Genomic DNA, 14,930 nt, shown 5'->3' with positions numbered 1-14,930 from the left:
GGTGAGTGGTTGGCTGAGTTTTAAAAAGCCTGCAGGCGAGCGAAGTACTGGGATGGGGAGAGGAGAGGCTGGCTGAGATTTATGGCTTGTTATTGTCGATGCGTTGCCAAGGTCTTGCGGGTGGGTTGCATCATGTCTGGGCTGATGTGGTTGATCGACTGACCGGCCTTAGGCAACACAAGGCCAAGGCAAGCCGTAGGAGCCAGTCACGTCGGCGCCGAGTAGATGATGAGTTGTGGTCTTACTAATGGGATCACGGTGGGTAGTAATTGGTCAGTAGTGGTGGAGGCCGATCCAGGTGTGTAATTGCGCCGTGGCCGTCTAGCCAGGCCATACGAGGCAGGAGACTTCCGGTAGTGGAGTGGCACTGTGACCGTCACCAGCCTGGTATTCTGGCTACCTCATTTCGCCGTGCAAGTCATTTGCTGTCCCCGGCAGTCCGTTAAAAAGCCGTCCCATTCGTCTCAGTACGGAAGACATCTGATCAGGAAACACTTCCGATTTATATTCTTGAAAAGGTCGGTACCGGTCGGGTCCAGCCTTCTTGTCTTCCTGTTCCTCTCCGTTCCTTCCATCTGGACCCTCACGACCGTGCCGGACTCTGGGTCACAGCAAGGCACGACTGTGGGCGGAGCGGGGTCCCCCAGTCACCAGCTTGCAATGGACGGTGCTTTGGGCACGGAGGGGAGGGCATAAATTACCTTGGAGCGCGGTACCACCCACCCCGCGAGGCAGGGGACACCTGGAGGGGGCGTGGAGGGGTGCCGTGAGGGGACGTGGCACTGATAGAGCCCATTCTAGATCACGGGAGCTCATGGTTCCGACCAAGGCTGAACGGGAGTCGCGTGACTGCGAGACTGTTTATGTTCGTGACTGAACTGTATTAGTGCTGGGTGATAGTGGGCCATGAAAATGTTCGCAGTGATTTTCAGCCGATGACAGACGAAGTCTTGAGGTTTGAATCTATATCATCGGTAATTTGCTGTCTGGCCTCAATTATGGACTCTCACCTTGAGTTTTCTATCAGTATTATGCATCATTTTATATCAGATGTACTCAAGTTTCCGAGTGAATCATGTCCAAATGTCAGGAGAAGCTGCTTTCATTTGTACATGCATCGTCATAAGCTGGTGCACTCGAGCCATGAACGTCGGGACATAAACCGCAATTTCTTCTCTTTCTGCCTTTTTATGACCACCATCACTGTAGAACGAAATACCACAGCTATACCGACGTGCCATCATTGACCCCAACAGTGCCAGCCGCGACCGAAAATCACCCAGACGTTTGTGTCAGTTCGCAACAAGACCGCACCATGTGCGAACTGCTCAGGGTTGTTTGTTGTCACAGCACACCGAAGGTCTCGCCCGCTGGGACAGAGCGCAGCGGTCGGCAGTCGACTGTAGTCCCCTGTTGTTTATCCGGGCCCTGGCGTGTGTCGTTTATTGGAGCGGGATGTCGGCCGGCTCTGACGCCAGCAGGGAGCGTGGTTGTTGGGTCGTGCGGGTCGGATCATACGTCAATCGAACGTGACTCAGTGTTGATATAATCTTCTGCGTTATTGCATCGGACAGGCTCATTTGAATCGTATTTGGATTCTTAGCTTGCGCTTGATTCAAGGAGTGCCTACTGTGGTCTTGCCCCACACCATTTGATTATCCTCGATCTGAAACGCAGCCGTACTTGTCGCACTTGGTTTTGTTGTTGACCTGGCCCATAACTGTCCTTTTCGCTGTCCTCGTTGTTCCGTGTCGCACTTCTATGACCTGCCCTGCCCTGCCCTGCCCTGCCCTGTCTTGCCTTTCTTTGTCCGCCCTGACCTGCCCTGATCTAACCTGACCTGACTTGACCTGACCTTACTGACAGAGGCTGTGGGAGTACTGGCTGGGCGAGGTCAGCGACCCGTCCTGCCCTTCCCTATCTGACCTGACCTGACCTGACCTGACCTGCCCTGACCCTACTTACAGAGGCTATGGGAGTACTGGCTGGGCGAGGTCCTGTCCTAACCCACCCTGACCTGACCTGACCTGACCTGACCTTATTTACAGAGGCTGTGGGAGTACTGGCTGGGCGAGGTCAGCGACCCGCACTCCAGCATCACCCAGGAGGAGTTCATCAAGGCGCTACAGCACGCTATCAACCAGCCGGCCTACAAGACCACCGACAAGAAACAGATGCCCGTCTGGGCCTTCTTCTACAAGGTGGGTCCTCGCCTCTGTACAGACGCGGCTCTGACAAGGCTAGCACATTTAGTGAAATGATACACTCATACGTAATTGCACAATGGGCATGTCTCTCTCACACCCCAGTGCTACTTAGTGAATGTAAATGCTGAGTTCGCTAGGCCTCTAATTCACTTGGCAACAACACTCCCTGTTTTGCCTCGACCCTCAACTTTGGACTCTTGATATGAGACACTACATCCGAAATGGTTCGCTGGTGAATACAATGCCTGCCGGTAGTGCCGTTGAGGTCACCATGATTATTTCTAGCTGGCGTTCAGATAGGCACGGCACTGCGCTGGTGACAGATCATGACCTTCAGACTGAACTATTCAGAGCGGGTGACACGGGCCTGATCTGCCGTATATCTATCGGCCAAACTGACATACATTCGGTGCACATACTTCCTGGTGCATGCATGCTCGGCTGGCGTGACTGCTTCTAGTAACAAGTTTAGTTTACCATATACAGCATACAGGCATCGGTAGGATTGTGATTGCAGGATTGCAAAATCCTGATTGCATTCCTTTTTGGTGGATTGCACCTGGATTTGAAATCCATTCCAAAAAACAGGATTTGATTGCGGATTGGATTGCATCATACTTCCAATTTTTGCAATCCAATCCGGATTATGTTTGATTACGATTAGTGCTTTGAAATGGTTTGTTGCGATTGAAAATTATGAGATCGGCTTCATCGGCTTAATGTACTTTGCTATCAAGGGCTTTACATCGAAACTTGAAATAATTTAAGCGCTTTTAATTTAAACGCTCAAAATAATATACGCTGATAAACTACATAGGAAGGGCAAAATTAAATATTTGAGGGCGAGTTTTAAAAATATAAAACACTGGTTGGGTAGAGGTTTAAATGTGGGGGTGTTTGAGGCAAAAAATATTTCCCATAAAATACCTGTGCCTTAGATAGGAATTACTCGCAAGACTATGTACTAGAAATGGGTGAATGATTTGGGGATGGAGGCACGGCCCTATGCCCCCTCCCTCCCCCAGATCCACTAGTGCACATAATAATACAACAGGATTGCAAAAAAGGATTGCGGATTTGATCACAATCCAAGTGAAAAAAGGGGATTGCGGGTAGGAATGCAATCCACTTTGGCACTAGGAATGTAGATTGGGAATGCAATCCTTTCAAAAAGGATTTTACCGATGCCTGACAGCATACGAGCTTGTTGACTTTATAACTCCCTGGCGCTGTTTTAGCCGTGAACTGGTGCCGGACTTAGCTCATAGCTGTGTTGCTCCTCGATTACCCAAACGTTATCCCTTCGAAGCCTCTTGTTACCCGCCCCGAACCCACCGATGCTATCACTGTATCGTGAGTTCGAGCACTGCCGAACATTGGAGGTCAGTTAAAGGCAGGAAGGAGCCGGTGGCTACTGGAGCTGGTACGGTCCTAGGTTATTTCCGGCTCTCCTGTCGATATTCCGGATACAGTTTTATCCAGTTCCATCGAAGCAATCTCAGTACATTGAAGGACGGACGCTGAACGATAGCCTCTACTGTTCAGGACAGAGACGGGACTGGCCGTCTGGAGAGAAGTTGTTTGTGTCGCTGCGGGGGCGTTGACCGGCGAGCGGCCCGGGGCCAGACGGTGAAGGGTGTTTGGGTGTAGGGTGCCGCCGGACCGACGCAGTCTCGGCTGTTTTTGTTGTCTTTGACCTCCTGTGATAGAGAGCAGAACCGGCGGCCGGCGAAAAATATTTATGGTTTGATAAAATATTTATGTTTCGGCAATCCTGTGTAATATTTATCCGCTCATGTTCGGTGTTCCAGTTAATCAGTTTGTGTCCTCGTATTGTAATCACATCTGCGCATGCATCTAGGTGTTCAACTCCATTATTCAAACTCTAAATTTGGAGGTCAAAGCTGCTAAACATGACCCAGAGTCCCTCAAAAACAGAACAAGACTTATGGCTGAGATGGCCTCGCTAACCAGCAATTTCAATTGGTTTATGAACTTCACTGTCTCGGCACGAACCCCATGAATATCCATTAGCCTGGACAAGGCTGATGGGGTCCATGATGCAACTCTTCCCTTGTGGAGCGAGCGCCCGCGGTGGCAGCTCTGGAGACTTATTTGGTGCGCCTCAGTCGTGGACGGGTGCTGTAACCGCCCTGTGAACTGGAGCCACTCCCATCCGTGCTACACCCGTTCGCTCCCACAGCTACGAAGGGATGATAAGCGCCGTCGCCCCGTCCTGCTGGCTGCTATCCGCTCTCACCTGCTGGGGCGGGGCGCGCCCGAGAGTCCGGCTGTATGGGTAGGGTCACCGTCCCTCGCCCGTTCTGTGACCCGTTCTCACCCATGCGACAGAACCGGGTGAGTGGGCCGTGTCTCTCGATGTCGACCATATCTGACCCTGTCCTCGGCGTATGTGTGCACTCTAACAAAGGCGTACATACAAAGAGACTAAGAAAATGCCATTGTTTGCGTTGGCACCAGGCTGGTTTGCAGCGCTCCAAACAGAGCGAAGCAGGATGGTGGACATTTTTGGCAGTCCATGCACCGGCAGCTGCTGCTGATCTTTCTGCAGCTAGGCCCAGGACAAAGCCAGACAGCGCGAACTCTGATGGCTGCTTCATTTATACAGCGCTTGATTCTCCTTCCTATCTCCCCTTGTTTCCGACGGAGCGGAGCATTGCCGGCAGTGCTGGCATCGTAACAATCCACGGCAATTCTCCCATGCTATGTTTCTCGTTCACAGCAGCGCCAACAGACCTACACACCTAGCAGCTCTGTCTAAGCTCGCCGGCTCTGCCCGTTTGAAAATATCGATCGCCCGTCCCTTGTCTCCCACGTGGCCGGCTGGCACAGGGCTGGCACATGTGTCCGTCTTTTGCTGCCGTGCCCTGTTATTCCTGCTGCACTAACCCACGTGTTTCTCAGAGTCCCCAAATGACATACTGTTTGGAAGGACTTCACGGAACGGCCCAGCAGAGCGTTCGTGTCGTGCCACTGTGTTTCGGTAGTCGTGTCGTTTACTGTTGGCCGGTCAAACACGATAAGTTGTCGCGGTCGGTGGCTGCCCCGCTCGACACGGAACTGCTCCTGTTTGTAGTGGTTTGTCAGAGTCCCCCACGGTTGTAGCGTGTTGCGGAACACGTGCACGGTGTCCCCGTCGGCCAGCTGTCTGGTGTATCTTGTGTGGCGCCTGGGACCGCTCGACGCTCGCCTGTGCCACGGCGGGCGGCGGTGGCCATGATTTCATCAGGCACCCCGGCCCGGTGAATGGGATAGAAAGCTGGTCGGCTCGGCGGCGCGGCGCTGTGCAGTATGGGGCTGGGGACGGTGTTCTGTCACTCAGCAGCGTCACATGGCCCGTGAGGTCATTGGGGACGGCTTCAGACGTCCTGAGAGGATCTCAGATCGGCGCCGGGCTACAGGTGGGGGTGGTGGGATTGGGGACGCACGAGGCGATTCATGGTCGGAGTTCGACCGCCCGGTTACGTAAACACGGACTTCTTCAGTGATTGCGTGCTGGCAGGGTGGTCAGGAGCCTAAAGCGTCGCTGACCTATTTGCGGTCTGTGTAACTGATGTAATGATGCATTTTTTATTCTGCCTGTGTCTGGGTTATAAACAATGTGACGAAATGGTATGGCGATCATGCAACCATCTTGATATCCTGTCGGACAACTATCTTATCTTAGATTATACGTGAACAAGTTTGTTGATTATAATGCTTCACTATCAATTTTAAATGTTCTCTCTTCAAATATGTAAAAGACTTGATCTCTTTATGACATTATCTTTCTGTAAACGGTTTTTGTCTGGTGGGCCTCAGCCTTTTCCAGTCGGTCGTTGGCGGCTAGTCCGGATCAAGCTGTCCCAAAAAGTGTCCAAAAAGCTGACGGTGTCACGACCGGTGACCGCTCCTGGTGAATATCCGTCGTCTGGCTGGTCGGTGATCAGCGCAGCGGTCGGGTGTCTGCCCCGCCGGCAGGGGCGGCGTCAGGCCGGTCAGAACGGGAGGACACTGAGGACGGACCCACCCCCAATCGTCGGCCGTCTCCTCCCGATCAGGATAGATACACCCCAGCCGTCGGAGCCGTCTCCGCCCGACGGGGGTGGTGACTGGACGGTGATGTGGTCCTATGGTGACCTCGGGTGCAGGGGCGCCCCGCTGTGAGAGCAGGGTCGCCGATCATCTCAGACCCTCTCGGCGGATGGAGGTCCGATCCCGGAACACGTGCCGCCTCTGGAGCAGGGAGAGGAAGCGCGTCCGGTGGACACTTTTTGTGGGTGGCTGTCTGGCGGAGAATGAGGTCCCTGACGTGCCAGGGCGACTGGGGTTTTAGTGGAGGCTTGTCGTGGGAGCGGCCATTTTGGGGCGTTGGTATTGTATGGCCCGCCCTTAGACCGATAGCACAAACAGAAAAAAAGATGGGGGGGGCAGGATGCTCAACGCCCTCACAAAATTATAAAAATCGTCCAAACCACAGACGTGTCCAGGATCTCAGAATCACAGCTAGTTTGATCCCTCCCCCACGCGAACAGATGGATGTCGATAGGTAATGTCCCCTTCAGACAAAGGAAATATGAGCCGCACTCAATCCCTTCAAAATTACGGTATACATAATATCACGTTTATCGGCTCTGACCTCCGGCAGTTTGTTGTTGTTGAGTCTGCCGTTAGCATTGACCTACTAAAACGTTGTTCGATCGCTCGTCACACAGCTTGTTCGGGAGTGATCCGGGTAGTTGTCATGTGGTCCAGGCGCGTCGGGGCAAAGTTGCCAGCTCTCTCGGTACTCCGGTACCATGTTGCCATTGTTTGTCTAAACATTTTTTTATAATCGTGGCTATGTGGCCATTGTGTGAAACACAAACAAGCTCAATGCTCCTCAAAACTACCGTTTACATTGGAGCATCAAAAATTCAATCCTTACTTTTCAAGCGAGCAATCTTAGTTTATACAACTGATAGTGCTTTGAGAAAGTGTGCCAGTTTAGTAAAGCCGGCTTAAACAAACCCATGCTTTTGTTTACTTGAACCTAGAACATGTTCTTCTAAAACTAAGTGGCGACTGGCGCGAGTAACATATCTCCATAATTTGCAGCGGGCATCACAAACCATGCAGGGTTGGCGGCTGCGAGCCGTCAGCGTCTCCCTAAAAACGTGCCGTGGTATCTGTGATCGAAGCAGCGTTCCCAGTGTACCGGCATGGCCGCATGGCTGCCTGGCATTTGCCGGCAGCATTGACGTCAACTGATTTGTAAACGAAGATGATTGATGATACGCTAGACCACGTCAGGGACCCACTGATCCGCCAGAACATGCGGTCACGAGAAATAAACGAGCCTTTCCACAGGCACTGCAAGCCGTACGCGGATGTTTTGCAGGATTATGTTGTCCAACTCGTTATACCGTTCTTATCTTGTTAATCTGACTGAATGCGCTGGTGGAAGGTTCTCCTCGTCGCGCCTCCTTCGCATTTAGCTAACGCGAGTCTCGGTGCGTCACAGAAGATTGAGTATCAGAAGTGGGAGTGGTTTTTCCTGTCGGCAATCGGTCGCAGCACGAAGCGTCTCGACTCAACTCGACTCATTTCTACTACGACGCGACTCTCCTCTCGAGACTCTGGAGGTCATTTCCATGTCCCTGAGAGCCCACCCACCCGGCAACGCCCGCCGCTGCACTCTGCACGTGCGACGTGCACGGAAGGGCGTACAGTGTGCACACTGCACGCAGTTGGTGCTCACAGTGACTGGCACGATTCAGTGGACACGTTTTGTTCACCTGTGACCACATGATTCCTTGACTGGATCATACTCGCACATAACTGCGAAGATCGCTGTCAGTAGACAGCTCAATTCTAATATCGATTGCATTTTCTGACAGTTTGATGGCCTCGCTGTCACGCTGCGCTGGCATGGTTGCGGTCACCTGTCAGCTGACAGGTTACAGCTCTATGCCCGTACTGCGCGGTAGGGACGGTGTCGTTCACAGGGGGTCACGGAGCAGCGCTGGCATGCATAACACTGCTACCGAAGCGGTGCGGTCTGCGGTAGCGTAGCGGCTGGTCAGTCAGTCATTACTACGTTCGGGAGGAACATTAGGGAAACTCCGGGACTGGTGTGAAATCATGAACACTGATCATGACTCCCGTTGAAGCAATGTCCTTAACTATCCTCATTATGAGAACAGGGCTGCATAGCTATTGACTTTGTCTGAATCTTACCGATGTGGGAACTTTTCCGAGTCCGACTGTAGTTTTGTAACTCGCGGTTGCAATGCCTCACCCCAGGCCCACCAAGCTGCGCAGTTGGGGTGGCTGGCTGTCACGGAGGGTGGGTGCCGTGATAGAAGTGTTTCACTGGGGAGATTGCTGCGTAGTTTTCAATCTGCGCTGTATGTGTGCGGGAGGGAGTGGTTGGTCGAGTGTCGCCCCCGGTCACTGCCTCCAGTGCTCGTACCGGTTGTGTGGCTGGCCGGTGGAACGGAACCTTCCAGTGCACCTGCTGTATCTCTCCAGCACCGTATCTCTGCCGCACCAGCAGTCTGGCTGTACTACAAGCAACATACGCCTGACCTATCAGTTCCCATCGTTTACTGGGCAATGGGCGAACCGCATACGCCGAGCCTGGGTGCCAGCACAGCACCAAAGCCGTGCAACTGCACCATGAGTCGCTGCACGGCACTCAGTGCACGACCGATACCATCAGACTGACGGTCACGACACACCCTATACTCCGTGTTCCAGCAGAGCGGGCGATGTGGGGTGTTCTGTGCTGCTTCAGTCCCAAACTCCAGCGCCAGTCTGCCTCCTGAAAGACATCGGCGCCCCACTCACGTCCGTCTCTTGAAATGCTCATGACTTTTGATGCGGCCTTTATTGAATAGAACGTCCATAAACATGAGATGGGTTAAATTAACAAACTCTTAACATGGTTGTAAATTGTTGGCAAACATCTGATTTGATAGTTACAACGTCCTTTGCAAACCGCTTGTTGAATATTAAACATATTACAATCGTCTTGTTGCTGGTAAAAGGCTGCGATATGTGCAGATGTTTTGATGCAGAACGATAGTCTGGCTCCATCTCTGTGGTCTAGCCGGGTCTGAACTGTGTCTGCGGTGGGGAAGACTCGGCCCCCGATCGTTGTGAGCTAACCATTGTTAACAGTAAGTCTTGTAACGGTTTCAAATCGCCTATCGTGAATAATGTTTTGCCGTGGAAAGAACTTTTTGTGGTCAACCTGGCTGGCGGCTACTAAGCAACGACTAATGAACTGTGTCCGCAGCTGTCATGTCTGATGGAAATCATGCGTGGCTGGGCTGTCATGAAAAAAGTTTCATAACACTGCAGGCAAAAACTCGAATCTCTGCAGTGATCAAGACCTGCCGCTGACGTGTCTGGCGAGCGGTGCGCTGTACCCAAACCACTGCACAGGCGCGGCTGATCGACATGGTCCGAACTGAACCGTCTGCAGTCGAACATCGACCGCGTTTGGTGACGGCGCCTACCAAATGGAGTGCAGAACATGCCAAATGGAGCTCCTTATCAGCTAGTTATGTAACTTGCTGCGGTCGCGGTGGGAGTTATTCGGCTCCGTCCGATGTTCAAGATATACAAGTCTGGCGAGTGTCGGTTCCTGGCGCCGCCTCTGTCGTCTATCCGACTCCCGATCAGATGTCATGCAATTTGGGAGGCGTGGCGCGCATACCAGCGCTCTGTGGGCTGCCCCGGCACGGTGCTACCCGGCCAGAGGCGTGGTCACTGAGCTCAGCTGTGAGCGGTGAGCACGGCTCGAGACGGCGGTGGTGGGAGCGACAGGCGGATCTTCCAGAGACCCCTCTACCGGCTCCTGGTGCCGGCACCGAGCCGCCGCTGTCTGCGGCAGCCGGGCTGGAAGCCGGTAACTGATGGCCGTCAGTCCCTGCAGAATGGTCGACCAACGGCGGGAGAACGGGATACCTGACTCAGGAGGGATGGTATCCGGGTGTTGCCTCCGAGTCACCAGTCTCCGTAGCGCGATGTTAACCTCGAATCGCTGAACTCCCTTGTCTGGCCTCTCCTGTTTTCGCTTCACCTGGCTTTGTTTTACCCTGGGGCGAGCTCCCGAGATGGGATCGTCATTTGAACCTCGTCCGCATGACTGAGCTCATCGAGAGCGCCGATAAAAACGTGGTGCTCGGGCGGACCTGATCAGGACGCTTCGTCGAGCTGTCCGAAGGATGACTGAGGATTGGATGACCTCGAACGGTCGACCGCACGACCGCTCCCGTCTCTCCGCTGGTGTGGGGTGCCCCATCAGCTCTCACCGTTTCACCTGCAACCTTCGAAGTGTTGTTGTTCATGACTCAGGTCACGGCGAGTTGTCCTGCGCGATGGTGTAAACGGCCGCGGCCTGCCAGTTGGCTTGGCTACAGCCTGCAGAAGCCGGTGCGGTGCAGCCGTGTCAGTCGGTCCAACCCCTGCCGTCCCCGCCCCCGCCCCCGTCGTCTGTGACCTTACTGGGCGGCAGGCTCAGCGGCTGAGCGATCGCCCGGCCCGGCGCGGCGGTGCGCCGCCCGCCGAGAGGCCATCTGCCGACCGCCGTCGCTGCTCTCTCAGAGGCGAGTTGCAGGTCACTGGCGGTACTCGACCCGAGGTCACTGGGAGTTCTCTACTCTGCCTACAGGAGAAATGACTGATCGGTACGGGCTCAGCCCCGGCGCACACTGGGCCGGGGGCCCGGAAAAGTGCTAGAAATTATCTGTGATTGAGTTGTTGATCTCAGTGACAAGCAAACATGCTAAAAACGACGTGGGGCTGCTTAACCCTCGCCGGACCTATTGTCGGACCCCCCTCCTCCCTCGGCCAGCCGAGGGGGGAGGGTTGGTACGACCCCTTTTCGGCGTTTCCCCCCTAATGGAGCTAGAGCCTCGCGGAAAAAAACAAGCGTGTGCGCCGTTTCAAGACGAAACGATTGATACCCGATTTTAAGGTCCCAGGTCAACCGGTAACCTCTGAGGTGAAGTCAAAAAGCCCAAGGTAGGGTTTAGTTTTTGGTAAATAATTTCGCAAAAAATGGCCGCAGAGCAGCGATTTTGGCACCATCGTGTTCGCCTGGCTCAGGCGCGTCGAATGGTATACTTTTTGTCCGGGTGAGGTCAACTTAAGGTGTTGACCTCGAGTCAAGGTCAGTTCAGAGCCCATCAGGCCACGAACTTAATCGAAGGAAGTCGTATTGCATATCATTCGATTCGGGAGGTCTTCCCGAGTCCATTGGTGGCTTTCCCGAGTCGCTGGCTCAATTTGATCATGAGTTATTGACGAGAAACTCCTATGACCGTAGTGACGTCATAAATGACGTCACGGAAGGTCAAAAATGCAAAAGTAAAGCATCGGATCTTGCAAGGAGTGCATGAAATCACGATTCCGAGTGCTTGAGATAGTTTGAGATCATTTCATGCGCAAAAACAACGGTTTCCTTATTTCCCCATTGACTTTTATTGGTGAGGTCACGTGACCTCGAAGAGTAGCAGGCATTAGCAAAAATTGCGAGTAGGGCATGACAGAAAGATGATTAGTGGTTTGTATGGCATGGTCATTTTTAGCGGCTCGAAATAACATTTCTCAAAAAGTCTGACTAAAGAGCAAGTTGTTGTTGATTATCACTGACTTGTGTTTGGGGGGTTAATAACGACTGAATTTTTTAGTTTGGGCCAAAATTTTTAACAGCATTGTGTGCGTTGATCAATTCTGAGCTCAGGGACATATATTCTATTCTGATTATACGCGTTTGTTTTTCAAAACTTCCAGCGCTTTAAAGAGCTCCGGGCCTTCAGTAGAGCGGCGAGGTGACAATTGCCCCTACATCATGTGGTTTACTTGCGCATATCTCGAAAAGTAGCAGGGAAAAGCAGCAAAGCACCTATATGGAACGAAAGATGAGTAATCAGAGGCTAGTATAAAATGTTCATTTTTAGCTGCTCGAAATCACATTTTTATAAAAGTCTAATTAAAAAATTAGATATGATTTTTAATTACGTCTTGCAGCTGCTTGCAAAAAGCTAGCTTATCTTGCAGAAAAGCTATGCAATATGTAAGAATGATGTTGGCACAGTGAACAACAGTGCCCTAAACTAGTCTGTGAGGAAATTTCGTTCAAAACGACGATTGGTCAGCTAATAAATTACCACTGAAGATCATCATGAAAATCGGTAAATGTGGTGGCCACTAGAGAGTCTAAATTGTCTTGTGTTTGGTGACAACTGACGACCTCAATTTTGACCTTAGGGAAAAACTGGCATCGGAATCGTATTCTTCGATCAATTTGGGATTAAATGATACCTATTTTGTTCATATTGCGGAGAGTCAGTTTGGGGGAATTTCTAGCGCTTTTTCGGGCTGCCGGCCTACAGTGCGGCGACTCACTAGGGTGCCTGCCCAGACCAATGTCTCCCCCTATATCCTATTATCCTCCCGGCTCTGAAATGGTCTGATTGGACCGAAAGGGCTTAACCCAACAAAACAAAACAAAGACTGATCGGTATGACTGCTGGACTGAGCGTCTGTTCTTAAGGTGTGGGATGATGGTGGATATGTTTGAGCCCGACTAATATGCAGTATTCTATTGACCGTCCTGTTGCGCTCTTGTAGCCTCTGACTGCTGTAGCGGTGGTCATGGTAGCTGACAACTCTACAGGGCCTCTGCGGGGTAGTAATGGCCGAAACGGCGTCTGGCATGGCATTTGTTTGGATAAACTCGTACTATATAAACAGCAATTAGTGCTTATGTAACTAAACATAAACCATCATTGCAGTAGGATTTACTCATGCCTCGCTGTTGCAAGATCTGATCTATGTAAGGCCTTGGTTGCCGAGCATGACAAGTTTTGTAGGAGAAACGTTCGAGCCAATCATGGCAGTCCAGAACATTGATGTATTTTTATCTATTGCCGGGTCAAGTAAAAGTACATATAATCAGTAAATCTACCTACCGAATTCTTGGATGTGTCCGATTCGAATGAAAACACCATTAATTTAAGATAATATATTCAGCAGACGGTACCCGAACCTGCATCGTATGCAGGTGGCGTGTTCCGCCTTTGGGTCTGTGACGTCAACGTAAGCGGCGCCGATGGCCGTCGGCCCACTGCCTCGGTAGGGCGGGCCAGGCGCCTGGCCGGCAGGCCGATACCGATCTGGCACGACCTTTCATGTCTGTCGCCCGTTGACAAACGCCCGGACGACGGCGGACGCTTCGCTCGCATCCGTAGGGTCGCGACGGCCCGACCTGCCTGGTTGATATCGGGTGAGTTCGACTGCCACTGGTGACTAGATTCCATTGGGGCTCAGCGCTGGGGACAGAAAACAGTGGCCTTGGGTGCGTCCGCAGCCGGCGGCTGGCGGGCACAGGCTTCTCACTTCCTGTAAGCGCAGTCATTGGTGTGTTGCTTCATAAAGCAGACAGTAATTACTAATTAGTAATTACATCTGCTCCAATACTAGTGTGACTTCAGTCATCGAGCAGCTATAATGCAGCGAACTTGATAAAACATATCCTTCATAGCACGGGAAAGCTGCTTGAGCAGTGTAATGAAAGTTACATTTGAAACACACTCAGTGTTGACTGTTAACGGGCCTTCATACCCTCACAGGTTAGCCTGTTCGGCGAGGAACGCCTTTATCTTCTGGAGCAGCTCCTTTTTGACCGAGTCGGGGACCAGCGCCCGTCCCCGGGGTGTGATCTCTGTCACCAGGTCGTCCACGGTGATGTTCTCGGCTCCCTTCTCCCTGATCACCTGGCGGCACTGGTCCTTGAGTCGGTCGTGCCAGTCGCTGTCTGCCAGCCGCTCCTTGAGCAGCGTCTTCAGCCGCTCCTTCTCCCCAGCCTCGATCAGCTTCTGGTTGATGGAATTCTTCATCTGGGTCTCGGTCTCCTCTGCCGGCATGGCTGCGGCTTTAGATAGAGTTCAAGAGGGACCTTTTTTATCGCTTATGGTGTGGGGAAGTGGGGAAGTCCTTGCAGCCCCAGAGTGTAGGATTGACTGCCTTCTTTTTCTGCGTTTGGTGCGACGTGATCTCAGACGAGGGTCGATTAGAGCGGACTCGACTGGGACTTGGCTGTAACCCTTCAGATATCACCACACGAAGCACAGAGCACAGTAGCACAGTCAATTCGGGACTCAACTGGGCACATCCGCTGTGCAGTAACAAATCCTGCCACCACCCTGTACCGCTCACTGTGCGTTGGACGCGTGCGTCGGGCCCACTGCGTTCGGCGGCGAGCCTGCTGCGTCGGCCCTGCACTGCGTTCGGCGCTGAGCCCAGCCCGGCCGGGGTCGCCACGGTCACCATACGCCAACACAGCCGTAGCCGGGCGACGCGGCCTGCCCGGCCGTGACCCGCACCGGTCGCGGGCATTGGGCGCGGCCGCGCTGACCGTGAGGGGGGGGGGGGGGCGCCGCGCTGCAGGCTGGCTGCGAAGGGGGACCGGGCCGTGTTTACGGCTGACAGTCGCACTGTGCGGACCTGTGTGGATCTGGCTGGCCTGTCCATATTGTGTCCATCCAGGCTCAGGCCCAGCGCCGCACTGGGGTAACCGCCGGGACCGATGTCCCACTCTGCACCCTACTGTCCCTAATCCGTATCATCCTTCCGGCTCTGAAATGGTCTGATTACACTGAATGGGACCGGGAGCAGAACACCGCGCCGGGTGGGGCTGAGGGAGCCCACATCAGAGCCCCGGAAGGG

At 53.0% G+C, this 14,930-nt stretch overlaps 2 protein-coding genes across 2 annotated transcripts in view; one reads left to right on the top strand and one right to left on the bottom strand.

Moving 5' to 3' along the window:
* Nucleotides 1-14,930, top strand: part of LOC122364880 (sarcoplasmic calcium-binding protein-like) — a 31,263-nt gene that overhangs the window by 6,743 nt on the left and 9,590 nt on the right. Inside the window, exon 3 of the mRNA XM_043335684.1 lies at nucleotides 2,049-2,201. Coding sequence (XP_043191619.1) covers nucleotides 2,049-2,201 — 153 coding nt within the window. The remainder of the gene's footprint in view (nucleotides 1-2,048; nucleotides 2,202-14,930) is intronic.
* On the bottom strand, nucleotides 13,695-14,130 carry LOC122364881 (transcription and mRNA export factor ENY2-like). Its single transcript, XM_043335686.1, has one exon. The coding sequence runs from the start codon at nucleotides 14,126-14,128 to the stop codon at nucleotides 13,829-13,831; it is 300 nt and encodes a 99-aa protein (XP_043191621.1). The 5' UTR covers nucleotides 14,129-14,130; the 3' UTR covers nucleotides 13,695-13,828.

This window comes from Amphibalanus amphitrite, unplaced genomic scaffold (genome assembly GCF_019059575.1).
Source record: "Amphibalanus amphitrite isolate SeventyFive unplaced genomic scaffold, NRLGWU_Aamphi_draft 000704F_arrow, whole genome shotgun sequence".
Taxonomy (NCBI): Eukaryota; Metazoa; Arthropoda; class Thecostraca; order Balanomorpha; family Balanidae; genus Amphibalanus; species Amphibalanus amphitrite.
This window is presented reverse-complemented; position numbering and strand designations above follow the sequence as displayed.

Coding starts and splice junctions, on each gene's coding strand:
- LOC122364881 (XM_043335686.1), bottom strand. CDS start 14,128: ATGCCGGCAGAGGAGACCGAGACCCAGATGAAGAATTCCATCAACCAG.